The sequence below is a fragment of the Agelaius tricolor genome, unplaced genomic scaffold (genome assembly GCF_023055355.1).
Source record: "Agelaius tricolor isolate 1412-34295 unplaced genomic scaffold, bAgeTri1.0.p SCAF_7, whole genome shotgun sequence".
Classification (NCBI taxonomy): Eukaryota; Metazoa; Chordata; class Aves; order Passeriformes; family Icteridae; genus Agelaius; species Agelaius tricolor.
The window spans coordinates 1,365,141-1,392,873 of NW_027269267.1; the positions used below are offsets into that span (position 1 = coordinate 1,365,141).

The window sequence follows — 27,733 nt, forward strand, 5'->3', positions numbered from 1 at the left end:
TCTCCTGTCCAGCCAAGGTCCACTCAGCAGGTCAGACAGAGGCACTCTGCCTGCCCCAGGGCAGTGTTATGTCTTTGTACTAAAAACTGTCTGTGCAATATTTACAATAACTTCCCAATACCTATCCCCTATGTTAGACAGTGAGCTTCTACTCTAAACCAATCTAAAAGTGCCAACAACACCCAGAAGATGGAGGCCAAGAAGAAGAAGAAGAAAGACTGGACATGCCCAGATCCCTCCATCTTGCCCCCTGAATCTCCATTCTAAAAAACCCCAAAATCTACTTTTTCACCTTGTGATAAACTCACTATCGTTCTACTTAATTTGTCATGGCTTGCAGATCTTCATCTAAGCTTGGTAACTTGCTCCACGGGTCATAATCAAAACCACAGGGGCATTTCTGGGCTCTGTGCCAGGGTCTCTGAGACCCCTGGCAGGGGTCTGGGCTGCTCAGGACAGACAGAGGGATGTCCTGGGTCCTGACACCCTCTGGCACTGGCAGCCATTCCCTGGGTGCTGTCCCTGCAGGCCTTGTCCCCAGTCCCTCTGCAGCTCTCCTGGAGCCCCTGCAGGCCCTGCCAGGGGCTCTGAGCTCTCCCTGCAGCTGCTCCTCTCCAGGTGAGCACCCCCAGCTCTCCCAGCCTGGCTCCAGCCCCTCTGGACTCATCCCAACATTCCCAGCCCTTTCTTGGAGCCCCAACCCTGGGTGATTTTAGGGACAGCAGGATGCAGGGACAGAGGTTTCTGTATCTGCAACAGAACCATTTCCCCAAAAGCAGAATAAAGGATAAATGGGAAAGCCCAGGTGCTCCTGACCATGACAACCTTGCCATGTTCCCAGCTCACACTGGGTGAACACAGAAGCAGGAGAGACCATTCCAGAAATGGAAAATAGAAAGTTACAGCAGGCACACCACCAAAAATAACTTGGGGGAAGTGATCAAAATTACTTCTGAATTAAAATGAGCACCCCATCCTCAAAGCAGACTTTAATTAGCATTGGGTGGTGGGTAAGGCAAAGAACCAGATGTGAATAGAAAGCCCACGGGCCTGGATGCAGAGGAAGCAGCAACTTTTAAACTCAAAGTGATGCCTGAACTCTTCTGCTCCCAAATCCACCTCTCTTCTTCAAAGAATCGAAATTCTATGATGGATTTTTTAAAATTTTTAACAAATCTTTTAAGATCAAAGGAGACTGTAGAAGAAATTAAAGTAAAATCTAAGGAATACAAGTATTCTATAAATACCGACCCACAGTTAAATTAAAACATCAATCCCAACACTGAATTTAATTCATTTTAGAGAGCTGAGAGCCTTCAGAATTTCTAAAAAGAAGCCTAAAAAGGTGTCTTTTAAATCTGAAATAAACAGCAACCAAATCCTCCATGATTTAGGGTCATTTCAATGGTTTATTACTAGAAACAGTTAAAGTAACAATTGGCCACAACATCACAGAAGGGTTTGGGTTGGAAGGGATTTAGGGACCATGCAGTGCCATGGGCAGGGACAGCTTCCACTGTCCCAGGCTGCTCCAAGCCCTGTCCAACCTGGCCTGGGGCACTGCCAGGGATGGAGAGTCCTCAACTTTCCAGACAGAGTCAATTCAGAATCAGTGAAGCCTCAGAATTAATTCAACACCTTCCCCGAAACTCCAGAAAATTCAACTCTTCTTCCAACCTCAACAAATTCTAGTAAGGGCTTCAAGGTAACACTGCAAAATTGTCCTTATCAGGAAGTTGCTGAGAAAGAGCTCCCCAGGAACTCCAAGTTGTGTTTCTGCCATGACTTTCTGATGTGAATATATTTCATCAATTTACTTTGTACATTCATTAAGCTTAATTAAGAGTACAAAGGAAAAATAATGAAATGCAAAGGAAAAAAGACATGGAGGGAATATTCCCCCTTCTTCCTCATTCTTCCCCAGTTTTACAGACTGGGCACAACACAGGGGCTGGGATGTCCCCACGGTCAGCTGGGGTCCCTGTCCCAGCTCTGGAAGGAGCTGGAGTGGAAAATCAGCCAACTTCCCAGAATTAGAGAATCCCCAAATCCCTGGGGCTGGAAAAGATTTCCAAGGTCATGCAGTGCCAGCTGTGCCCCATGGGCACCTTGTCCCCAGCCCAGAGCACTCAGTGCCACCTGCAGGGGACACCTGCAGGGCTGGGCACTGCAAAGCTCCCTGGGCAGCCCCTGCCAAGGCCTGAGCTCCCTTGCCATGGGCAAATTGCTGCTGCTGTCCAAGCTGAGCCTGCCCTGGCCCAGCCTGAGGCCGTTCCCTCTGCTCCTGTCCCTGTGCCCTGGGAGCAGAGCCCGACCCCCCCGGCTGTGCCCTCCTGGCAGGGACTTGTGCAGAGCCACAAGGGCCCCTGAGCCTCCTTTGCTCCAGCCCCAGCCCCTGCCCAGCTCCCTCAGGGATTCTGCAGCCCCTGCCCAGCTCCCTCAGGGATTCTGCAGCCCCTGCCCAGCTCCCTCAGGGATTCTGCAGCCCCTGCCCAGCTCCCTCAGGGATTCTCCAGCCCCTGCCCAGCTCCGTTCCCTGCCCTGGACACGCTCCAGCCCCTCCAGGGCTCTCCTGCAGGAGCAGAACTGGGCCCAGCCCTGGAGGGGCTCTCAGAGCCAGCACAGAGGGACAATCCCTGCCCTGCTCCTGCTGCACACACAATTCCTCATCCAGCCCAGCTGCCAGGGGCCTCCTGTCCCACCCAGACTGGCCTAAGCCACGTGTCCCTTCCAGAAGAGGCATTTTCAGGGATCAGAGGTGGCTCTGGACACGCAGCTCTTCCACCCACCCTGCACGTCCTCACTGCTACCCCAGGACAAAGACAAAGCTGAACATGGTGAGTAAAAAACCCTCCACAGCACTTTTTGAGGACCACAGCTGTAGTTTTTAAATCCTCCTGCTTTTGCAGAACACAAGCATCCTTGGCTCTGGAGCAGAAGAAGGTTTAAGGTGGAAGTCACAATGTTGTCACCAAGTGAAGAGGGAATCTTGCCAATCCCTTGCTCAAATTCAGAATTTATCCCAGATAAATCCTGGGATACACAAAACTATCTCACAACAGGAGTCAGGTAAATATTAAAAATCACTGCTGACAAAAGGTCAGAGACATCATAAACTCAATTATCTTTTATCACTCCACCAACACCTCAAAAATAAAGCCCAAAACACCCAAAAAGCAAATCCCTGAGTCCAACCTGATCAAAGTGAGAAGGACCAGAGGTGAAACCTCCTGGCTCCTTCCCTTTCCCAGCACCAGAACATCCACAGGGAAACTGAGGCAGCCCCATCCCAGGAAGGGAATTCCCTGCAGGAAAAGGCCTCATTGCCACCACCTGTGTGGGATTTTCCACACAAATCCTGCCCAGAACCCCAGACCCAGGGGAACCCAAAACCCCAAAGAAAGAGCGGCAAACTGGGGAGTGAGGCTTGGCCAACACAAACAGAACCAGCTGCTGACAAAGAGGCTGCTTGAATCTCTTTGAGAATCACTGACCTGGAAAGCTGCTCACTGGGTAAACACCTAATAAACTAATTATGGAACTGGTTAATTAATAGTTAACTCATGAAAACGCTCCCTCCTGGAATACACAAATCCAAAACAAGTTTGTAAGGCAGGAAAATGCTTATTTTTCATCCCAAATCCAAAGCTTCCTCTCAAAAAATGTTTCTTATCCACCCCTTGAAACAAACAACAGCAAAATTTCCATTTTTCTTTTACATCACAGCAGCAAAAGAAGAGAATAAATGAAAAATTTGGGTTAATTTGTTTTGTCTGTAGCTGAAATTCTGGGTTTAACAGCCTTGCCATTGTTTTTGCCAAGCTCCCATCTGCAAAGGAAGGTGAATCCCTAATTTAACACCAGGCCTGCCCCTCCCTTGCTGAACCACCAACACTGGACAAGGAATCCATGATTCCCAAGTTCATCGTGTCCTTATGGGGGGACAGGGATGAGGAGAAGGAAGTGGGAGGTTCAGGGCTCTGCTCACAGAATGTGCTGATGTTTTAACCCCAGAATCAAGAAGGTGCTGGTCCCACCCAAGAACGGCTTAAGGAGCAGCTGAAGAGGATATTTAAAGATAAACCAACAGAAATCAAGGAATTTTGCACGGTACCCAAGCAGATTCCTCTGCTAAAGGGGGGGTTCACTCCTGTTTTGTGCCCTGAGCCCAGCCCAGCCCAGCCCCACCTCCCAAAACCAGAGCCCAAACTCAGGATTTGGGATCCTGGAGTTCTCCCTGCAGCCTCAAAGAACCCACTTTGGCTTTGCCTTTGGAATAAGCAGGAATAGAAGCAGGAACCACCTTTAGCTACAGGGACGAGGGTTTACTGAGAGTAAAATACTCCAAAACTCTCTGTTCTGGTGGGTTGGTCCGTTGGGGTTTTTTTTGGGTTTTTTTTTTTCTCTATTTTTATTGAAACTTTGTACAGAAGTTTGAAACATTTCCATACAATACTTTGAGACAGGACAAAATGCCATGGTAAAGGAATGTAAACTGCAAGAAACACAGTCTGAAAGTATCCAAATACTCTCTAATAAGAGTTTTAGTTTGAAGACTAATGCAGGAGGCAAAATAAAATGCATACAGTATACAAAGAACAGTATACACAGGGCCAGCAATGCTAACTATGAAAATTTTGCATCAGATTTACTTCAAAGATTGATAGCAATATGATAATTCTATACACTAGACCAAAATTAATTTATCATACATCGTTTCTATGACAAAAAGCTTGTCATTAAGGACAGTAGCAACTTACAATATAATTAAGCTGTATTAATCTCATTAACACTTCTAAATCTATATTCCTACTACAGTAAAGTTTTTTTTTTTCATTATATTGTCTTATAAGATCTTAACAGACCTTTAAATAACACTTTACCAAAAGAGACCTGGATCCATTATAGTGATCTTATCTACATGCCCATTTGGCTTATTTCCAAAAAAACAACCAAGGGACAAGGAAAAAGGCAGGTTTCAAATGTTATATGATATCATTTGGTTTTGGTCTGAAATGTATTTTAGAGAGTTAAAAAAAACCAACAGAAAAAAGGCAGTTCATTAACTGGTATTTTATATAAAATCTGCAGAAAAATACAACAGCAACAAAACCCAAAAATACTTCACAGATATCTAAAAAAACATTTTTCTCAGAGATACAAGGTAAAGCAGCATCACTTTGACACTGTGCTTTAAAAAAGAAGATGATGAATGAAGAGACTGCTCGAGTGAGATTAGAAAATTTTGCTTTCTTCTTGAAGAAGACTACTAACATTTTGCACAGCAACTATTTTTATAACCACCTCATTTGAAAAGCGTGAATCCCTAGACACAGAATTGTCATTTCACCGCCAGTTTTGCTCAAAGTGTCTGACTTTACACAGTGGAACTGAGAATGCCAAGTGTCACCAGATGTCACTATACCATGAGTTCAAGATTGGAACAGAAGTGAAGCAAATGCCTTGAAACCAACACCAGGAAAGAAATCAAAGAGAAAGTGTTTTGTAAACAAAACAAAACCACTTTGCAAGAAAGGAAAAAAAAAACCAAAAAAACAAAACAATACCAAAAAACCAAGAGTTCAGAGATCTCACAGTGAAATCAGAAATTCTAATTATATATGTTTTACATTCTAGGACTACTCTTTACCTTAGGCCAATTAAAGCACATTAAACCATTTAATTATATACAAACATTTTCTTTAAAAAAAACAAAAAAAATTAAAACATTGCACAGAAGTCTGCTTTTAACATCACATAACAAGGTTAGTTTTATTTTCAAAACAATTACATTTAAGGGCACAGAACATACAGAATACCAAATTAACAGATGAGTAATTTTGCTTCTCTGTACATGCTAAATCCAAAGATTTCCTTGAGAAAGCTGGAGCTTGGCAACTCCAGCTCCTTCCATGTCTCTGTTCTCTGAAAGGGAGCAATTCCCAACACCTCCTCTATCTCAGGATTTAAAAAAATAGATATATAAAAAAAATAAAGCTGTTTTAAAGTTGTAAGCATCTTTTAAGTGCTGGCAGAGCTCCCTGGTGGCTCTGCCCCCTCCACTGTAACCTCATGGAAATAAATCCTTTTCTCTCCTGGTTACAGGGCTCATGACTCTCATCAGAAGTCTCATCCTGGCCCTTCTGGGATCAGGGAACACACAAGTGGAGAAGTAAAAAATACACAATATAAGGAATATACTGAAGGCCATTTTTATTTCTTACAATCTCGCACGGTTTCCTTTCCCTAAAAGCTAAACAGGAAAAATTATTAAAAAAAATTACACAACAGAAAAAGCCTCTAAACTTTGGCAGAGAATAGCATCAAATCAGCCATTAAAAAAAAAAAACTTAAATAAAAACAGTCTCCCAAAGTGTTCTATTAAACTCTCAAGAAGCCTCTTCTTTTTTTTTAATTTTTTTTTTATTATTTTTTTTAAATAAAAGGCTTCTACCATTTCCAGGAGCAAAATTCAAATATCTTACCAGAAAAAATAAGTTAAGGAAAATAACAAGAAGAAAAAAAAGCTGTCATTCCAAACTCAGTTTTCCAGGACTTGTCATCCTAAGCTCAAGGCAATAATAAATAAACCCATTGCTGCAAGACAGAAGCACAACCAGCCCCACCCAGGGGGAGGGGGCCAGGCAACAAAATTCCATGGTGGGAAACACTCTGTGGTTCTGCTGAACCAAAAAATGGGTGTTTAACCCCAAATTCACCAACTTCCCCCTTCAGCAAAGGCTTGTTTACGCTATAAAAAATCCCTTCTCCTACACAAGGTCCTTCTCACCAGCAGGCAGCTTGCTTGGAACCTTAGGAATATCTTTATTTATTAATAAAGGCCTTTTATTAAGTGGTTTTATGCAGCAAAGAGCATCAGCAACTTCCAGGATCTCTACGACACAATGAGGCTGAAGAGGAGCACACAAAACACCTGAAGAGAAAAAGCACTGGAGAAAGAATTTGCTTAAAAGCTTCACAATACCAGGTCTGAAGATGGGCTGGGGAGGCAGATTAATAATCCATGATGATCCTGCCTGCCAATTAGCAGTGTGATTAATGTGGCAGCTCGTTAGTGTAGCAAAAGGGAGAAGAAAGGAAGCGGGAGATGGAGCAGCTCAGTGCAGTCCTGAAGGACTCAGCTCCCTCCCACGGCCAAGGAGAGCTCCCCGCGGATGTGACCAAGCAGGACACTGGAATTGTGCCTGTTGGCTCTTCCAAGTGTCCTCCTGGAGGAGCACATGGCTGGGGAGGGATGGAAGCAGCAGGGAGAAGCGTTGGAAGGAGCGCGGGCAGCGCCTCCTCCAGCCGCGCCTTGGGCCGCCCGCCCGCCCGTGTAAGGCACCCTGGGGACAGCACAGGGGGATGGAGCCGAGCCAAAGGGTCCCTGAGCTAACCTGGCTTCCCAGGCGGTGGCAGAGCGCTGCACATTGAGGAGCAGCCTGGAAAACCCCAGTGCCAGGAGCTGCTCCAAAATCGTGCTCCAAAATTGTTCCGAGCAGTCGAGCTCTGAACGGACGCGAGTCTCCTTCCCCGGGCCAAACCGGGTGTTGGAGCCACATCCCAGCCTTCTCAGGAGGATATTGTTGGACTGAGAATTAGCTTTGCCTTCTACAATAGATTTTTCATCCCACTATGATCAAATGTTGCCCTAAATGATTTTATCCTGTATGGAAACAATTCCCTATGTCTTTGCATCAAACCGTCCTTCACAGCTCAGCCCACTAATGAAGCAACTTGAGATGCCATTAATTCCACACACCAGGATTTCACCCTTAAATAGGATTTAAAATGTTTTCCCAAACCAAGCTGTGGACACACAAATCATAAGAAAATCTGTCTTTTCCCATTGGTAGCAACATCAGCACCACGTATGGTGGCTCCTCTCTTACAAATATTGCAACAACACTCCAAGTTTTCCACTTTGGAGTAGTTCTACTTCCCAGCAGCAACAACTAAAGCAAGTGGAGAAAAGTGCGGCATCTCAGCCTCTGGTCAAAGTATTGGAATGAATCAGATTCAGCTGATATTAAAACACCGTCAAAACAAACAAAACCACCCCAAAAATAGAAGTGAATCATTTTATCTGAAAAGATGTATTGGGAATTATCTGCTAGAAGCCGTGTGGATGGCACCACTGGAAAAGCAAACTTTCTCCAGCAGGAAAAGGCAGGACTGACCCAAATCTCATCTCTACAAAAAGGTTTCCCCCACAGGAATTGGTTCTTGTTTGTGTGCCAAGGAAATGGTGCTGGACCCCTGAAATGGTTTTGGTGAATGCTCACAGTGGTCCCTCAGCCCGATTTTGGCCCAGCCAGTTCATGCTCTCCTGAACGAGCTCAGGAGCAAAGACAACTGGAGGAATTATTTCCATGGAAAAACCTGGATATGACCACTCTGTCCTGGAGAGAGGAGTTTTAACACTGATGGGATCTGCTCCCAAAACCAGGACCCAGCTTGGCTTGGGGAAGGATGAGAGCACTAACCTGCTACACACACATCCTCCACACCTGGGAACTGCTCATCCCTGCCTGGGCATCCCTTCCTTCCATCCATCCATCCATCCATCCATCCATCCATCCATCCACCCATCCACCCTTCCATCCATCCTTCAGGAGGAAACATCCTCTGGATCTGGAGATCTACAAATAGCTGTGACTGCCTGGGAGGAATTCAGGTTTTTGGAAAAATCCTGAGGACAGGACAGACCTCAATTGGCGACACAGATTTGTGGCTGCACGCACTCCCCGTCTCCTGACACCGAATCCCTCGGGATCCTTCTGAGGAGGGAGGGAAGGAGGGAATTTCTTCACACAAAGGTCACTCATGGGGAAGGGGCTGCCCAGGGAGCTGGTGCAGTGCCCAGCCCTGGAGGTGTCCAAGGAATGGGGCGCTCTGGGCTGGGTGACGAGGAGGGGATTGGGCACAGCTGGAACTCAATGACCAGGGAGGGCTTTTCCAAGCTCAGGGATTCTGGGATTCCTCAAAATACAAAAAGGAATTTTGACAGGGTGGAAGGGGAAGTGGGAGAAGACGTGGGGCAAAAGGACTCTGGAAAACAAGGAGCACTTTCACCTCTCCCTCCCATTTCCCCTTCCTCGCCTTCCCAGTTGTTCTCCCTCTGCAGCATCAGAGCTTCCTCCTCTTCCTCCTCTGGGATTCCTCCCAGACACAGCAGAGGAAAACCCTTCTGCGGGGTCAAAACAGTTTTTCAAGACATGCAAAGCTTCATGGTTCTCTTCTTCCCATATGGCAGAACCTACAAACAGATTTTTCCCTAAAAAGAAGCTAATCTTTACAATGTGCTAAAGGTTCAGAGGGTGGAGAGGCTGAATTAATCTTTTGGCCATTTACTGAAACTCAAGAAATTCCACCCAAACCTGAGGAAAAATTTCTTTCCATGGAGGTGGTAGAGCCCTGGAACAGCTGCCCAGGGACATCCCAAACCCACCCCAAGAATTCTGTGATTCTTCAATTTCAATATACTACAAAACCCCACAGAAAGAATATTTCTTTTTCGTCCTCCTCCAGTGACAGTTTGTCATATCCAGGCTTTTTTTGTTTTAGTTTTTCTCTTTTTTTTCTTTTAATACAGAAACTTTTCAGTAATGGAATTTACAGCGGATAAAAATCAAAAGACAAAAATTTCCTTACAAAGAGTAAAAAAAAAAAAGGCAGAAACCTGCTAAGAGCCATCATGTTTTAAGTGCTATAAAATGAGACAAAACAGCTTCCTGTTGTTGCCAGAAGAAAAATGAGAAACTGAAAAAAGAAAAAAAGCAGTGAGTGCAATTAAAAAGTGCTAAGTTGGCCAAGGTAATACAGTTATTTTATAAATGTGCATCACAGCTCTGCGTTTAAAAATCTTTTGACACAGCTTTAATCACTCAGATTTTACACACTGGTAACTGATTACCTGTTATCTTCACTTAATGCTGACTGAGCTGTAACTGCCTGACTTCAAACACAGCCACCTGCCTACCTTTGGTATATTTATACACAGAAAAACAAAAGGTTAGTGCTGCAAATGGAAAAAAAAAAATAAAACCAACACAAAAGGGAGAAAAGAAAAAGCCACCACAGGACAGGTTCTGCTTTCAGCAGAGGGAGGACAACACATCTCAAATGGTCTCGAAATAGGCTAAAGCTGAGTTGACCTTACAATTATAGCGTAAACAATGCCTGGGTTGTGGTTATGTTGTTTGAAAAGAAAAGAAAGGAAAAACCAAAAATCTCCAGAGACCTGTATCAACTTCTGTATGTTTAAGCCATACCCTTAAAAGTTCACTATTCACTCACAAAGAGAAGTAGACAAACATGAAGATTCCAAGGGAACAGACACAGACCAGTCCAGTATTTAGTAATAGTTTAACTTTTGGAGTCTCTTCCAGCATTTGTAAACAAACAGTCTCCTCCTCGACCTCCCGAACCACTCTCTTGTTTACGTTTTTACTTTTAAAGCCACAGAACCAATCTATGAATTTCAAATGTCTCGCCCTGTTGTCAGTCCCCTCCTCCTCCTCGTGCTTTTTCTCCCCCATCAGGGCGGCCTGTCCGTTGGAGTAACAATCCACGGGCGTCTCCACCTCGGAGTGGCTCACCGAGATCACCGGGTTGCTGTCATCCCTGCACGTCACCAGGAGGTTGATATCCTCCGGCTTCACGTTCTTAATGTTCTCCTCCGACTTCCCGTTGGGAATGATGTGGTTGGCGTTCTCATTGCACTTGAGGATGCTCTTCTCCTGCCCCTGGTACAGCTCCCCCTTGCCGGCGCTCTCCGGCGCGCCGCGCTTCCACAGGGCCCAGAACGTGGTGGTCCGGACCTGCTCCTTGGTGGGCGGCGGCGTCAGCAGGCTCACCACGACCGTCACGGCCCCGGTGATCCAGAACAGGGCCGTGGCCACGTACATGTAGTGGATGTTCTTGATGAAGCCGGGCCTGGTGTCCGGCTGGTCGCACTCGGGAGCGCGGTAGAAGAAGGCCAGGATCAGGCGGATGGCGCCCAGGACGAACCCGGCCATGCCGCCGTAGAAAGCCCCCTGCTCGTTGCAGCGCTTCCAGAAGATGGCCATGAGGAACAGGGCGGCCACTGGCGGGGTCAGGTAATCCGCCACCTCCTGGATGTACAGGTACATCTGCCCGCCCTGCATCTCCACGATGATGGGCACCCAGGCGATGCTGATCACCACCATGAAGGCCACGAACACCCTGCCCACGATCATGAGCTCCCGGGAGGTCGCGCTCTTCCTGATGAGCTTGTAGACGTCGAGCGTGAAGATGGTGCTGGCGCTGTTGAAGATGGAGTCCAGGTCGCTCATCAGGGCGGCGATCATCACGGCCATCATGAGCCCGCGCAGCCCCACGGGCACCAGGTTCATCACCAGGCGCGGGTAGGCGATGTTGGAGCAGCCGGCCCTGCTCCCACACACCTGGAAGCAGTGCTCGGGGTTGATGCAGGCGATGTCATCCACAAACAGGATGCGGGAGATCATCCCCGGCACCACGATGATGAACATGGGCAGCAGCTTCAAGAAGCCGGCCATGAGGGTGGAGCCTTTGGCGTGAGCGATGTTTTTGGCGGCCAGAACTCTCTGCACTATGACTTGGTCGGCGCACCAGTACCACACCGAGGCCGGGGTCTGTCCCAGCAGAAACCCGGGCCAGGGAATGTCTTCGTCCGTCGGCTCGCGCAGCATTTTGAGGGAGTCGGGCTTCGGGCTGACGTTGCAGGAGTTGGTGTTGGAGATGTTGTAGGTGAGGAGGATGGAGGTGATGTTTGGTGACGCCAACATGTACCTCCTTTTCACTTCTTCAAACCCACCGACCTCCATGAGGCTTATGATCATGAGTGTGAGGGCCCCGATGATCATAAGCAGCGCCTGGAGGGTGTCCGTGTAGATGACGGCCACCAGCCCTCCGGTCACGGTCAGCAGCGCCGTCATTCCGATCAGCAGGATCACCGACAGGTAGAGGTTCCACCCTAGGGACTCTTGGATAAAAAGCGCCCCTGAATACAAGTCAACCGAGAGTTTGGTGAAGATATAAAGAAGCAGAGACAACGCTGCAAAATAGATTTGAATCCTATGCCCTCCGAACCGCTTGGACAAGTATTCGGGCATGGTGTACACTCCCGAGCGGATGTAGACTGGCACGAAGACCCATCCCAAAAGCTGCAAAAGCATTAAGGCGTTGAACTCCCACGCGCCTACGGCGAATCCGCTCGCCGCTCCAGATCCTGCGAGCCCAATGAAATGTTCACTTCCAATATTGCTCACAAACAACGAGGCCCCGATAGCTACCCAGGTCATAGAACGCCCTGCCAAAAAGTAGCCACTCACGGTGCTCCGATTGTTTTTCCACATGGCAAAGAAACCTATGCACATTACAAGCACGAAGTACAGGGCCACAATGGCAATGTCTGCTGGCTCCAAAGAAGCCCTCATTTTGTAACCAAAAAGCCTTCGCTGACGTCCACTTCTCGCCCCCCAGCCAACGTCTCTTAAGCACCACGTGAACCAGTTTTAACCAAAATCAACACAGCGGGTCAAATTCTTTGTCCCTTGGTTTGCTGTCCTGATGCTGGTGGCAGTGGTACATTTACTTTTCTCCGCTTCTCAAATTTGGGAACTTAGCACGCACTTTTAATCCACATTCCACAAGAGCATCAGCCTTAACTCAGTTGATGTAGGAGAAATTCTTAGTTGCAGCTAAGTTTAGTGAGGCCTACTGTACCAACCCTGCAAGGCAGCAAAGACAAAAGACAAAGATTGAATTAGAGAGGAATTTCATGAAGTAATGAGAAAAAATTTGAAGTGTAGTAAAACAAATCACTGAACACCACAGATTTTTCCCCCTTTATATTTCCTGCAATCCATAACAGACATCATTCAATATTTGTAGGGCTAAGTGGTAAAAGCCTTTCACAAGTCAACTTCAATGGTTACAGGTACCTTCAGAGACGCAGCGATTCGGGAGGATTGAGTGACCCAAATTCCCCAGAACACAGCAAGCAACAAAAATACATTGTCTTTTTCATTACTCTGGTGTCTCACAAGTCTCCTTCTCAAGCCACTAACCAGATCTTCCTCTTCCAAGCAATCGTAGGAAAATAAAATTTAAAAAGACCAACAAATAACAACGGCTATGGAGCCCAAACCTGGCTCAGCATTTCCTGCACTGCACCTCCCAAATCCTGGGAGATCCTGAGACACCAGCTGGCTGCTAGAAAAACCAAAGCAAGGTCACAGCACTGTCAAATATCAACATCCATTTCAAATCAGCTGGAGAATCAAGGTTATTCTGCAGGTTTTGAGGTGAGTTTGCTCCTGTCTGGGGTACAGATAATCACAGGGTTATTTTTCACTTGGAAAGCTCTCCATACACATCCATGTGATCCAAGGGGAGAAAACATCCCATTCCAGCAAGTGGCAGAAGCAAAACTCCACCTGCCATCTCACTTTAGGGCCAGTGCCTTTGGACACCCACACCTGGGGTTTTGTGGGAGCACCAGAGGCATGGGAGGGAACACTGAGTGGGTTCTGGCAGCAGTCACAGCTGCAAGGATGCCAGGAAATGTCCTTCCAGCATCCATTCCCATCCCAGCATGGAGAAGATGGAAGGTATGGAGGCAAAGCTCTCCCTGTCACGCTCTTCCCAAATTCCCAATCCCACCTGACAGCTCCCAAACTCGGCAGCAAACAAAACCTGTTGGAAGTGGAGGGAAGGGACAATGAAGGCTTGGTGGCAGAGGAAGGGGCCCTAAGGAGCTGCATGGTGGCTCCCTCATGGATTTGGGATGTGCTCCCATCTCCTGCTTATGCCTTGGGAGGCACCACAGAATCATGGAATGGTTTGGGATGGAGGGACCTCAGAGCCCAGCCAGTGCCACCCCTGCCATGGCAGGGACACCTCCCACTGTCCCCAGTGCCCAGCCTGGCCTTGGGCACTGCCAGGGATGCAGGGGCAGCCCCAGCTGCTCTGGGCACCCTGTGCCAGGGCCTGCCCACCCTCCACCAACCCAAAGGCTTCTAATGGGCTTGGAGAGAGCTGGACACAGGATTCTTCCATCTCCTACAGCCAATGGCCATGGGAAGGGAAGACCAAAGCAAAGAACAGGTTTAGTCTAAAGATCAGGACACAAAACTTTGGTAGCAATGATGAGATTATTACAGAAGGTGAGGAACAGGGTCTGACTCCACTCCTCTTTCCCACCCACTGGCAAAAGCACAAGAAAACCAACACTGGATCTTTTTTCTGGCCATAAAATCTCACAAGTCCTACAAGCATCAGCTCCAGGCATCCCCTTCCAGTTCTTTCCCTGGCACAAGGCCGGAGCTCCCATTTCCCCATTAATTAATCATTAATACAAACAGCCTGATAGCATATTCTAATATTTGGTTGGTTTCTTTTGTTTAGCATCCCTGCCATATACCAGGTTTGTTTAAAGGGTCAATAAAACCATTTGAAATTCCAAGAGAGTTAAGGCTGAAAATGCACACATTGTGTTAAAGGCAGCAATGGTACTGAGGTAAAAACGTGCAACTCCTCATAGATTTTTAAAATAGCTCCCAGCAAGCCACAACTTTAACCTTAAGGAGAAATCCACCACTCTGTCATTTGCATGGTCCAGCTGTTTTTCAGGAGAAAAATTTAAAAAATAAAAATAATAAGGGTTCCCCCCCAGCACCACAAACCCACTTGAGAATAGAGATATTCCTTCTGCTGGAATTACAGCCAATAATGAGAGACTGAGGAGAATGGCACAAAACGGACTGATTACAGCACTGGGCTAAATTTATCATTTCTCAGAAGCCTCAAACCACAGATGTATTTTCAATTCTTCCACAGAAGAATTCACATTTCTCCCCACCCGCAAATACAGGAGTAGTTAAATGGTCTAATAGCTTAATCCAACCCAAAATTATAAACACTTCACATCAGATGACGCAATCAGAGCCAAGTTTAATGGACTATTCTTAGTTTTAAGCACTTTGGAGCAACACTTTAATAGTGTTGTGTCTTTTGCTATATTCAGCTAATTTTTCAACTACGTTATGTTTATACCAATATTATAAATATTTGAAGAGAAAGGGAAGAAGAGATTTTACTGAGATATGACAAAAAGAAAATCTGCTATACAGAAAACCAGGAGAACAGCCAGATAAGGAAATGCTAATAATTAATATTTTTAATGTTCTGTTGTCCTTCTCATTACAAAAAATATTTGATTTTAACTTGAGTTCACCCCCCACCATCTTCCCTGTAGGTTCATCAGTCACCTGTCACAAATACCCAATAGAGCAATATGGAAAAATCACAAAAATCTTTGTTAAAATCAATTCAATTTGATATCAGAAGTATTCTGAGTGTTTCTACAAACAGGATATTAACAGGGAAGCTGTGGCTGCCCTGGATCCCTGGGAATGTCCAAGGCCAGGCAGGATGGGATAATGGAAGGTGTCCCTGCCCTGGGGGTGGGACTGGATGGGCTCTGAGGTCCCTGGGAATCCAAACCTCCTGTAATTCCAGGATCCAGACTCTCTGACAAGTGTGTCACTATTAGATGCAGCTGCCCTCAAATAAATTGTGACATTCCTCAGTTAAGTCACTTCAGCTCCAGGGGGCTCATTCCAACCAAAATAAACAACAAGTGAAGTTTCCTGCAGCGTCTTCCATAGGAAGATACAGCCAGACCGTGCACCTGAAATAATCACATTTCAGAGAGCTGAATGAACCCTGCCCTCTGTCACCAACACCTGAGGGGTTTTTTTCAAGGCTCAGTCTGCCTGAGCTGGAAGGTGGAAAGTTTTCAGCAGCCACCACAAATTTGCTGCACTGTCACTAAATTACAGCACTGAAGTAGCTTCTTGTACCAGTTTCTTAGACCTAATTCCAAAATAACCCTGGAACTTTTCTTCATTAGGAAAATGAGACTCGTCCCTCTGAACTTTCAGCAAGTTCTGACCTCAAGTCTTACAAAGGACTTTTGAGATGCCCCATGTGAGTTTAGTCCTGAGTTATTAGAACAGTGAACATTGTGGCACTGACAGAGGGAGGGGAAGAAAAAAAAAGGCAGAAAGACAGTGCTGCTGCCAAGGACTGGGAATTTTCTTCCCTGAGGCTGTTTTCTGGCTGGATCATATCAAAGACACAAAACAATGTGCTTCCCTCTTGTCTGGAAATAGAGGCTGCAGCTCTGGTGAAACAATGCATATGTCTCTCCAACACCCAGCCTGTTCCTTAAGGGGAAAAAAAAATCCCAAGCAGTCCCTGAAGAGAGATTTCATAATGTGAAGCAGACCCAGGGTGGGATTTTGAGGAGAAATTTGTAGGATTGCTCTAAAGGAAAACTTTCTCCACAGTGCTTTTCTAATAAAATGAGTGTTTAAACCATGCCAGAGTCCAACTGCTCCAGCTCTGAAGCCACCATTTGTTCTCAGCTCCGTTGGCTTTTTGGCAGATGGGAATGTCTGAGCTGACTCTCCTTTTCTCCTCACCAATCCTGATGTTTTCAGGGTTAATTTGGGGATGCAGATGCCCACCTATGCCACAGCAGTGTCCACTGTTAGCCAATTAGGTGCTCTGCTCACAGATTTCCAAGCAGTTTTCAGATTATTTCTTGGGAACATTTTCCCTCTCCACCTTCAAGCAGGAGCATTTGAAATCAGATCTGCAGCACTTCACCTACTGAACAGCTCTGTTGTGTGGAGGAAATCTGTCCAGATTGCCAGGATCATGGAAAATATTAACTCTGCCACAGAAAAATTCATAAATACCACAAGTCCTGTGCCTTGAGTGGGGTCTGTGCCATGTGCCACCTCCTGAGTGTGTTTTCCAACCCCTCACACTCCTGGCCATAGACACACCAGGGAGCTCCTACCTGTCCACTGCTCCACAGTAAACACAAGGAAAAAAAACCTCTTAGAGGAAAAAAAAAAGAGGAAAAACTTTGTTCCATTTACTGCAGCACTCCAGAACACAGAAAAAGGAGCACTGAAGCTCTTCATGGAGTAAGTGATACATAAATTATGTAGCACATGCCCTTGAGGAAGCAGGGGCTATCCTTGGCAGCTGCTCAACAGAGCCCTCAGCATCCAGGGCAGCAGTTCCAGGCTTTTCCCTGAAAACCAGGAGCTGGGGCAGAGGAATGTGCCAGGAAGCCCCCCTGGGGCACACAGGGAAGGCAGAAGTTGACCTGGAGCAGCCAATAAATAACTGGAGCTGCTGGGGAACTCCAGAGGCTGCAGCAGAAAAGGGCCCCATGTCCAGGTTACCTGAGCCCACCTGGCTGAACCTGCTGGTCACACTCTCCATCATCACCACATCGAGCTCCTGCTGGGCTGGAGAACTCAGGAACCACCTCTATAAACCACCTCTACCAAAAAAAAATCCAATTTGAGGTGCAAGGAACGAGTCACTCACTCAAAGTGAACACGTAAGGAACTTTTGTTTTGGTCAGGAATCACGCCAGCTCTAGTCTTCATTTTACTGCAGCAGCACAAAAAAGCAGCTTGTTCCAGCATAAATTCTTCTGCATTCTTTTCTACACAACTGCTGAGGGAGACATGAGAGAAATAAGTAACCCCAAAACAAGAGACACAGAACTCCCTGCCAGTCAGAAATGGGATGGGCAGTGGACAATTACAGAGCAGGAACTGGAGTGATGTGAGGCCAACTGGAGCTCAAGGGCACTGGCACTGACACTGTTAGAGCAGGACCTCATTTGGTTGTCATTTTTGGGGGTTTTTTAACCATTTTCCCCCCTCATCCCAAGCAAATACACCTATTCCAGTGTCCCACCAAGTGACAAATGAGGGGCAGAAGGCACAGGAAGGACACTCCAGCAGTCAGTAGACACAAGAGAAGCTCCAGCCTTGCAAAGCAAGAAAAGATGGATTTTTTCAGGATCTGCATCACCCTCCCCAAGCACTTCATGCCACTGCCTGTGACATTCACACTTGGCTGGTTCCCTTTGCCAAGAGCCAGTCCCCAGCACTCCAGCAGGAATAAGGAACTGATTTGCTTCCACTGTTCTTCCCAAAACTCCAAACACCTCCAGGGCAAGGGGGGTAAGCTGGGGACAGAGGGAAGGAGACAGAAATTCTCTTTTTATCTGTTAAATACAGAGACACCAGAAAGAAATTCTGTCTTCTCCAGGTCTACCTAGACAAGATACCCATCATACCCAGGAGAGGAATCCATCAATTATCAAATTAAAGAAAATAAGGAGTTAAAACCTTCCTTTTCCCCTTGTCAGCCCAAAGAATTGGCTTATGTTTCCATGGGTGACAAATGTTATCTGGAGGAATTTCTTCATGGAAAGGACCTGGAAGGGGCTGCCCAGGGAGGTCTGGAGTCCCCAAGGAAGGCCTGGAGGTGGCACTGAGGGGACAAGGTGGCCATGGGGCACAGCTGGCACTGCATGGGCTGGGAGGGCTTTTCCAAGCTCTGGAATTCTGTGAAGGGAGCAGAAACTGCCAAGGAATTGGGCCTTGCAGAACCTTTCCTGCCTGGGCTGCAGCCCCAGCAGGGCCCTCCTGAGCTCAGTTTGTCACCACAAAGCCCAGCCCAGCAAGGAAACCACAGTGAGGTGACTTTCCCCACTCCACAGGACACAGTTCTTTTCCACAGGAACTGAAAGAAAAAGGGGCAGAGACAACCCAGAAGCCACGTGCTGAACCAGCAACACCAAGGGCACCAGAGGGCAAAAAGCCAGAAATTGCCAAGGGGCTGGCAAAAACTGGAAGGTTCTGGCATGTCACAGCACCAGGCAAGATCTCCCTGCCAGGTCACACTGCACTGGAGGGTGCAGCAAGACTCTGAGTCAGTGCCAGGGCTCAGATCCCTTCTTGTGGACCCCAAAATGCAGCAGCACAAACTTTGCACTGCCACGGCAGCGATGGAGGAGATGAAGATTTGATCACCAGAGCAGCAGCAAGAGAAGGAGCCTCAAACAAACCTCAGCAGCCAAGAATGGGGTTTCTGGAGTGGATTTGGGACCACCTCAGTTCTCTGGACAAGGTTATCACCTTTTCTAGAAGCAAATATCAGAACTGCTGCAAAATCTCTGCCGCTGCTGAGGATGCCCTTTCCTTCAGCTGGAGGCTCAATGCTGTGATGCAGCTGGTGGTGATCAGCACTCAGCAGGAACTGGATAATCCCAGCCTAAAAAATGTGCTGGTTCATCCCATTTGAGGAGGCTTTTGGCTGTGAGAGTGCACAAATTACTTGGGAAATGAGAAAGGAGAAGTGTCAGTCTCCATGAAACTGGGCAAGATACCAGGAGGAAATTCTTCTTCAAATTTCTAGGAAGAACAAAAAAAATAAAAAAAAAATAAAAAAAAAAAAAAAGAAAAGAAAAAAAAACCAACCAGACTCATTAAGTTTCTTTAGGACTTCCCCAAATTCCCATCACATTTCTGGCTGCCCACAATCTTTGGAAGAATATAAAGCACCCCCAGGATTATTGATGGGTGAGACAGAAGTTCAGGATCATAGAGAATCCAAGAATTTGAGGCTCTCCAAGCTTCCCAGTCAGCTGGGTGCTGTTTCAAGCCTTGTGATTCTTCTTGGAGATTTCAAGACACCAAAACCAGAGTTCAATAAAATTCTGTTGGTTCCAAAACAATTCATGCTAATTACCAAGCTTGATGCAGAATATCTCTATTAAAAGCTACTGAACATTGATTTCTTTTTCTAAAACACCAACTCCACTGAACACATTCCCTCCTCTGCATGGACCTGGCTTTTTATTATTCCTTAGGTATCTGCAGGACTGAACACAAGGACTGGCTTGCAAGTGGACAAACCAGGATTAAAAAATAGCAGAACAACAGTTCTTCTGCAGTTCCTCCATGCTGTTTCTTGGGTTCATAACCCTCACTTTACACCATCCACTTCCTTCCTGCCCTCCTCCTCACCAGGGGTGATGAATTTTCTCTAGAATCTCATTTTTAGCACTAATGTTTACACCAGTGCTCCCCAGGACAGGTCCTCACATCTCGCCTTACTTTCCACATATTTAATTCCAATTTTTCCTGTATAATTAGTTATATTTTGCATCTCTGTGTTTTTATTTTTCCCTGCTTTTCACCTTTTTATCAGCTCTTCCATGCACACTGGGGATATCCCTGCTGCTCCACAGGGCAGGAATTTTTCCAGGGAATCACCTGGTGCCCAGGGGTTCCTGCTGCCCTTAGGTAAGGGACACAGAGGGTGGGACACAAAGCTCTACCAAGCAACTCCTTCCACATCAACAGCTCTTCCCTCAGCCCAGACCTGCAGCCAGGGAGGTGAGGGTGGCTGTGGCTCCAGGAATGATCAACCTGCCATGGATGGAGCCTGACAAATCATAAAATCCTGGAATGGTTTGGGTTGGAAAGAATTTAAAGCCCATGGGCAGGGACACCTTCCACCGTTCCCAGGCTGCTCCAACCTGGACTTGGACACTTCCAGGGATCCAGGGGCAGCCCCAGCTGCTCTGGGCAAAACAAAACAAAAAAAGGGAAGAAGATAAATTACTTGATAACAACTTAATTGCCCAAGCAATTTTTGTGTGGCAATGATGGTTCTGGGACAAGGGAACTGGAGAAATCAGCTCCTGGAAGAACACATGGAGAAAAGCAGAGCTTCCATCATTCCCAAGTATGGAACTGATGAAGAATAGGAGACAGAAAACACAGACACACATGAGCTGAAGGAGCAGCTTCTCCTCATTGTTACAATGGAGAACTTTTACAGGAATCAGTCACATTTCAGGGCTTTGCAACAATCAGGGATTAATGCTCAGCACAAAGGGGTCTCCCAAGAGTTTAGGGACACAATCTCCTCCCCACTGAAGACACCAACAGCTCCCTGTCCACAGCCAGAAGACAGCAGGAACAAAACCCAAGCAGGAGCAGAGAGCTCATTGCTGAGGAGGAACCAGGGGCAGCCCAGAGGAGTCTGAACTCAAAGGTTTAACCCCACTGCTGTCCCCTGAAGAGGGACTGGCCAAACCTCACTGAAATCCCACCAGGGGCCTGCAAGAAACTGAAATTAGGCTTAAACTGTTCTGCAGTAGAGAATAATCCTCTGTGTCCCCTCAGAGCCAGGCACATATGCCACACTTGGCAAAAATTCCAGCTCTTCCAAGACTGCAAATGTTAAATATCAGGCAAGAGGGTATCGTTCCCAAATGCTGTCTGCACCACGCTCCCCAAAATGCAGTTCTCCTTATGGAATGCTCAGGGCAGAAAACAAAAAGGTGACTCCTGCAGCAGAGTCAGGGCTGGATCTTGCTGTTTTCTGATCCTGTCTTTAGTTCCAAGGCTTTGGTCTCCATCCCAGCACCACCATCCCTCCCTGCCAGGCTCAAGAGCCTGTTCCAGCCTACTGAAAATGCCAGTGGGAACAGAGGAAAAAACTTGTGTGCAATTTTTAACCTGCTCAGCTGGGAAGAGGGGTGGGGAAGATGCACAATTCCATTGGAAGAGCAGGTGGTTCACCGGAAAGGAAAGGAAATAAAATAAAATAAAATAAACCCAATATCTTCCTGCTTCATTCTCTCCCCCTCCTTCCTGGCAACTGAGACATCAAAAGCCCAGTTGCTGCAGCTGCCTACACAGCAATTAAGTGGAATAGTCAAGATGTCAAGCAACACCACTGCCCATTTACTTTGGCTTTCCCAAAATAGCCAACAATCCCCACACGGCAGGTAGGGAGTTTTGGAAACACAGCAAGCCACTCCAAAAGCAACAAACAGCTGCTGAAGACAAGTTGTGTTGTGAGAACATGGCTGGGGAAATGAGAGCACACATCCACTGCAGGATTATTATTATTATTATTATTTGGAAGTGCCCAAGGCCAGCTTGGACAGGACTTGCAGCAACCTGGGACAGTGGGAGGTGTCCCTGCCATGTGGAACAAGGTGATTTTTAAGACCCCTTTCAACCCAAACCACTCTGGGATTCCAGAACTGGGTGGATGGTTCTCCTAGTCCAGGTATTTGCTGATAAAAAGGTGGTTAAGTTTTAGATTCTGACACTATGTGTTTGAACTTTGCCACCACAGGTGAAGATGAGCACAGTGCTAATAAAATACTGATGAATTTCCTCCTTTGTAGTGAAATACTCCGAGTTATTCACCAAGTGCCCATCAGTTGCTGGTGGGGATGGGTGTCCCTGTACTCTGCTCTGGGTGACAAGGTGGGGATCAGTCAGAGGCTGGATCCATCCTGGAGCTCTTCTCCAAGCTCCAGGACCGTGGAGTGTGTCCCAATCCCCTCGGAGATGTGGCATTGCCACCCCACAGTCACTGTGGCAAACAGCCTCAGAGCAGGAAACCATTGCCAGCTCTTCCTCCCTTCCTTCCTTCCTTCCTTCCCAGGGAGTTTCAGAGCTCCCTGCTCTCCCAGGCAGTGAGAATTCCTGCAGATTCACTCCTGGGGATTCACCGCCCTTCTCTGCTGAAGGTGCTGCTCCACCACAATCCCCCCACTCAGAGCCACAGATGGGACAAAAATCAGGAATTCTTAGAAGCTCAGCTTTTATTATGAGCAGGGAATTCAGGGCATGGGCAGCTGTGTCTTCACTTTGCACCTTTCCCTCCAGCACAGCTGCAGGGCCTGCCTGGGGCTGCTGAGGGCAGGTAAGGTTTGGTTTGCCAGCACCTGGACACTGCTGATAACAAATCTGCCCCCGAGCTCCCCCCAGCATTTGTTCTTTCCATGCTGCAGTGTGAAAAGCAACACAATGGGCAAAATGAATCATTTCACCTCCGTGTGCCCACACCTTGCTCTGCCCAAAGCACCTCCTCCATAAACTCACACTCACCTACACAAACCTCTCACCCTCCAAATACACCACAGAGTACTGGGGGGTTATTAATTTTGGGGGTACTTTTATTATTGTTTTCCCAAGAGTCACTAACTGGAGGCTCTGCTGATGAAAAACTCTCTCTATATACAGAGTATATAAAATATTCTGTGTTTTAGTATATAAAAACACAGTGGTTTTAGTCCAAGTCCATTACCTCTCACAAATCAGGACAGAGAAGAGCTGCTCAGCTTTGACTCCAGAATAAAATCCTGACTTTTTGTGGAAAGTACATGCAGACAACCAGAGACAAAGGCTGATAAGTGGCACCAGTGCAAAGTGAAAGTTTTCCCATTCCCAAAGCTCTTGGGTGTTGCATTTTTAAGGCACAAAAGGAGAGCTGGAGAGGCTCTGGAGCCTGCCAAGCCCGAGGAGAGCATCAGGCAGGATGGATGGGGTGTGCTGGGACCCTCCCAACAGAAGCCACATGCAGGGAAAGAACAGGAAAGGATTCCTGACTTGGACACGAGCAGGGCTGGACAGCAACAGGGCTTAAAGCAACAAAAACGAACTGGAGGGACTTAATTCTGCCTGGATCCCTGAGAATGCCAAGGGAACTATTAAAAGAAAGTTGTGGGTGGGGAAAACCCCACAGAAGCACCAAGTTTGTCTCTGAAGAGAGGCAGCAAAGTCTCCAGGCTGAGGTGTGCACCAGGCTGCCAGAGAGCTCCAAGAAGTTCAGGACAAGCCCTGAAGCACAGCAAAGCCAAGTGACAGGGGGACAGGGGAGCTGCCACAGGGGAGGAAGGACATCACAGACACCAAAAGAAGAGTCAGCACTTGCTCAGACAGCACCAGGACACACAGACACCACAGAGGGACTGACAGGGCAGGACAGGGAACAACTGCCCAGGTGCCGTCACCAGTGTGGAAAAGCAGTGTTATTTATTCTTCTCCAGGAAGGAGTTCTGGAATCGTTCCACTATTTCAGACTGGCTTATTATGCCCGTATTTTGCCTCACTTAATTCAGTATTACAGCCAGGATTATGCACAGCTTACAGGGGTCATTAGAACAACCCCCCAGCCAAGATCCAGCAGCACCACGGAGCACAAAACCACTCGAGAAAATATTTCCAAGAGTTCTCATGGCACAAGAGAGGCAGGAGCAGCAAAATATTGGGAAAGAAAAAAGCACCCAGATGTGGTGTGCTGAAAACAGCACGAAAATAGCAGCACCTACAGACAGGCTCTTAATTTTAGACTTACAACAAGGGTGGGTTAAAAACACCAGCACAAACGGAAATGTTTGGACATAATCACAGAGCTAAAAAAAAAACCCTTCAAGGTACATCCATGTGGAAAGAACATGCTGGAGAGTCCAACTTCAAAGAGGCAAAGGTTGCAGATGTTAAATCCTGAGTGCACTGAGGTTCATTAGAAGCATCTTACAGCTAAAAGCTCATCCCTGCATCTCCGTGGTCAGATCCTAGAAACCAGAGAGCCTTTCCAGCAGAGAGCACTCCATGGCATCCTTTCAGAGAAATCAGTTTATTCCTGCCTCAGTATTATGGCAGATTTGCTACGCTTGCTGTCCTGCCCTGCATGCCGAGTACCCAGCTTAAAGCATCTCCCACATCCACAGCACGGCTACAAAAAGCACCTCTGCCTCATCCACCCGAGGGGAGAGGTGTGGAAAGGAACAAAAAAAAAAATCGGACAAAAATTCCTATGTTGACAAGCAAGTGGAAAAGCAGCGAATTTTTGCCCGGGTGAGCTGGTGCAGCAATGTCACCCGGCGTTCTCCCTGCTGCTGCATTTCTCCACTAGAGGACCCAGGTGAGATGTCTCTACTACAGCTTCTGCAGCTAAACCACGGGGAAAAATATATTAGAGAGAAGAAAAAAAAAAAAAAAAAAAAAGCCAGCCCCGACATGTGGATGGTCCAATGTAAAATGAATGGAAATGTACTAGTGCATGCGGCACACCAGACGTGCTCCCGTAATTCCCAAAAAACCACGGCCACGCTGCTGAGCTGCTGCTGCTCGGTGGGAAAAGGTGCTGGTGAGAATGAAGGGTAAATCCCACAGTACCCACGCCGGGCTGGATCGGAGGGCTCCAGCCCAGCGCGAGTGCCGCTACATTCCAACACCAGCACCGCATATTAAGCTGGAAAGTAGCAGATAAACAAAGGCTATAGAAGGTACTAGAGAAGGGCCGGTATCAGCTGTTATTTACCAAATAAACCTCCCATCCACACGGAGATGGCCTTATTTTATTATTATTTTTACGCACACACATCCCCCATTCCCACCCCCCTCCCTTCCCCCACGTATTGACTCAGCTCCTGCCGAATGGGAAGAGCATCATTTAACCGAGCTCTGTTATCACCGCGCTGCCAAAAAACAGCGGCAACGGCTGCTGCCACCCCCAGCGCCCCTTCCCGGGGGCGATACGGCCCGGCCTATCGGCCCCGCTCAACCGCTGCGGGCAAAGCCCCATCCCTGGCACTTCCCTGGCACACGGGGGGCAAGGTGGCACCCCGCGGTTGGCAGCTGGCCGGAGCGAATCCTCCGCTGTCGCCGCTCTCTCCCTCGCCCCGAGGCTCCCCGGAGCCCAGGGGAGCCGAGGAGGTGCCCGGCGGTGCCAGCGCAGGTGCGGGGAGGGGGATGGAAAGCGCTGGTGCTGCAGAGGGAGAGGGGGATGCGCCGGCAGGGGCAGGGGAAGGGCCGGCTTCACCTGCTCCAGGCACGGAGGGAGGGGATGGGCAGGGAAAACCGCATCGCTGCCGCTCGGAGAGCGTGGGATCTGCTTACCTGCGGACCCGAGGGGAGGGGGAGAGGGCACTGCGGCTCGGGGGCAGCGGGCAGGGAAGGGGCGATGGGCGAGGGGCCGGAGCGCGGGGGAAGCGCCGCGGAGCCCGGGACACGCTGCGACACTGCGGGCGACAGGGCCGGCCGGGCCACGCGGTGCGGCGGGGACAGCGGGCACCGAGGGGACACCGAGGGGACACCGCGGGGCAAGGATCGGGGTGGGGGGATCTGCCAGTCCCACCTGCCTCCCTCCCTCCCGTCTCCTCTCCCTCACTCACCCTCTGCATGGCTTTCAGGATCAAAGCCAGTTCATAGCGGGGCATCTTAGAGCTGGCAGTGGCGGGAGGAGCGGGGCACGGGGTGGGGAGGAGGGGGCTGCGGCGAGGCCGGAGAGGAGGAGCAGGGGGGACAGGAGGAGGAGGAGGTGGAGGAAGGCGCGTCCCGGCGCTGTGGCGGCTCCTTCCCGCGCGGCTCCCGCGGCTCAGACGCCCGTACGGACAGGGGCGGCGCGGCTTAAAGGGCGCAGGAGCTGCGCACGCTCGACCGGGCCGGCCCTGCCCGCGCCAAGCGCCGCCCCCGCCGGGCCGGGGCTGCCCCGCACCGCGGCCTGAGGGCCGGGACCCCCGCGCGGGCACGGCCGGGCCCTCCCCGCGCTGCCCCCGCGGCCGGCGCCGCCCCCGGCCCCGCCGAGCCGCCCGAGCCGCCGCCGTCGCCGCTGCTGCAGGGAGTGGAAATTTCCACTGCGCCGCCCCCTCCGCTCCCCCCGCCGGGCCGCGCTCACTCCCGGCCGGGGCCGCGCACGGAGCGACGCGGGGGGGCCGGGGCTCGCGGCCGCGCCGCGTGGGGGCCGCGCGTGGCGGGGGCGGCTCGGGCCGGGCCGCGCGTGTGGGACAGCCCGGTGTGACAGCGGGACAGCTCGGGAGTGACAGCGGGACACCCTGCATGTGTGGGACAGCCCGGTGTGACAGCGGGACAGCTCGGGAGTGACACCGGGACACCCTGGGTGTGACACCGGGACACCCTGCTCGTGTGGGACAGCCCGGTGTGACAGCGGGACAGCTCGGGAGTGACACCGGGACACCCTGGGTGTGACACCGGGACACCGTGCTCCTGTGGGACAGGCCGGTGTGACAGCGGGACAGCTCGGGAGTGACACCGGGACACCCTGCTCCTGTGGGACACCCTGCTCCTGTGGGACAGCCCGGTGTGACAGCGGGACAGCTCGGGAGTGACAGCGGGACAGCTCGGGAGTGACACCGGGACACCCTGCTCCTGTGGGACAGGCCGGTGTGACACCGGGACACCCCGCTCGTGTGGGACACCCTGCTCCTGTGGGACAGGCCGGTGTGACACTGGGACACCCTGGGAGTGACACCAGGACACCCTGCTCCTGTGGGACACCCCGGTGTGACAGTGGGACACCCTGCTCGTGTGGGACACCCTGCTCCTGTGGGACAGCTGGGTGTGTGGGACAGCCCAGTGTGACACTGGGACACCTCGGGTGTGACACCAGGACACCCTGCTCCTGTGGGACACCCTGCCAATGTCACCGGCGCTCCAAAAGGCTCGAGTGGGATGGGACATGCAGAATTGTCCCGCTCCACCGCTGCCGTGGCCACAGACACCTTCCACCGGGCCAGGTTGCTTCAAGTCACAGCCAACCTGGCGCTTTCCAGAACTTTCCTCATCCTCAGGGCACCTCTGCACCCCCAGGACATGGCCATTGTCAGAACTCCTCAGTGCACAGCCAGGACCTTGTCCATCTGCAGAGTCCTTCAGGGCACCCCCAGAACTTCTCCATCCTCAGAGCACCCCAGTGCAGGCCCAATACCTTCCCCATCCTCAGAGCACCCCCAGAACTTTTCCATCCTCAGAACTCCCCAATGCACCCCCAGGACCTCCCCCATCCTCAGGGCATCCTCAGAACTTCTCCATCCTCAGAACTCCCCAGTGTTCAGTCAGGACATTCCCCATTCCAAAGGCACCCCAAGGTCCTTTCTCATCCTCAGAGCACCTCAGGGCACCCCCAGGTCCCTTCCCCATTCTGAGGACACACTCAGGACCTTCCCCATCCATTCTCAGAGCACCCCCAGGTCTTTCCCTGTTCCCAGGGCACCCTTAGAACTTCT

The 27,733-nt window shown here is 49.2% G+C and overlaps 2 protein-coding genes across 2 annotated transcripts in view; both read right to left on the bottom strand.

Annotated features, from left to right (window-relative positions):
* MRPS6 (mitochondrial ribosomal protein S6) overlaps positions 1 to 26,548 on the bottom strand; it is a 48,058-nt gene extending 21,510 nt beyond the window's left edge. Inside the window, exon 1 of the mRNA XM_071431110.1 lies at positions 25,883 to 26,548. Coding sequence (XP_071287211.1) covers positions 25,883 to 26,548 — 666 coding nt within the window. The remainder of the gene's footprint in view (positions 1 to 25,882) is intronic.
* SLC5A3 (solute carrier family 5 member 3) lies at positions 4,358 to 26,020 on the bottom strand. The gene is made up of 2 exons (XM_071430099.1): positions 25,883 to 26,020; positions 4,358 to 12,737 (listed from the first exon to the last, which is right to left on the bottom strand). Exon 2 carries the CDS (start codon positions 12,441 to 12,443, stop codon positions 10,296 to 10,298), a length of 2,148 nt encoding a protein of 715 aa, XP_071286200.1. The 5' UTR covers positions 12,444 to 12,737; positions 25,883 to 26,020; the 3' UTR covers positions 4,358 to 10,295.
* Positions 26,549 to 27,733: the final 1,185 nt, after the last annotated feature.

What these genes read in the sequence shown, in the direction of transcription:
- SLC5A3 (XM_071430099.1), bottom strand. Translation starts at nt 12,443, where the DNA reads ATGAGGGCTTCTTTGGAGCCAGCAGACATTGCCATTGTGGCCCTGTAC.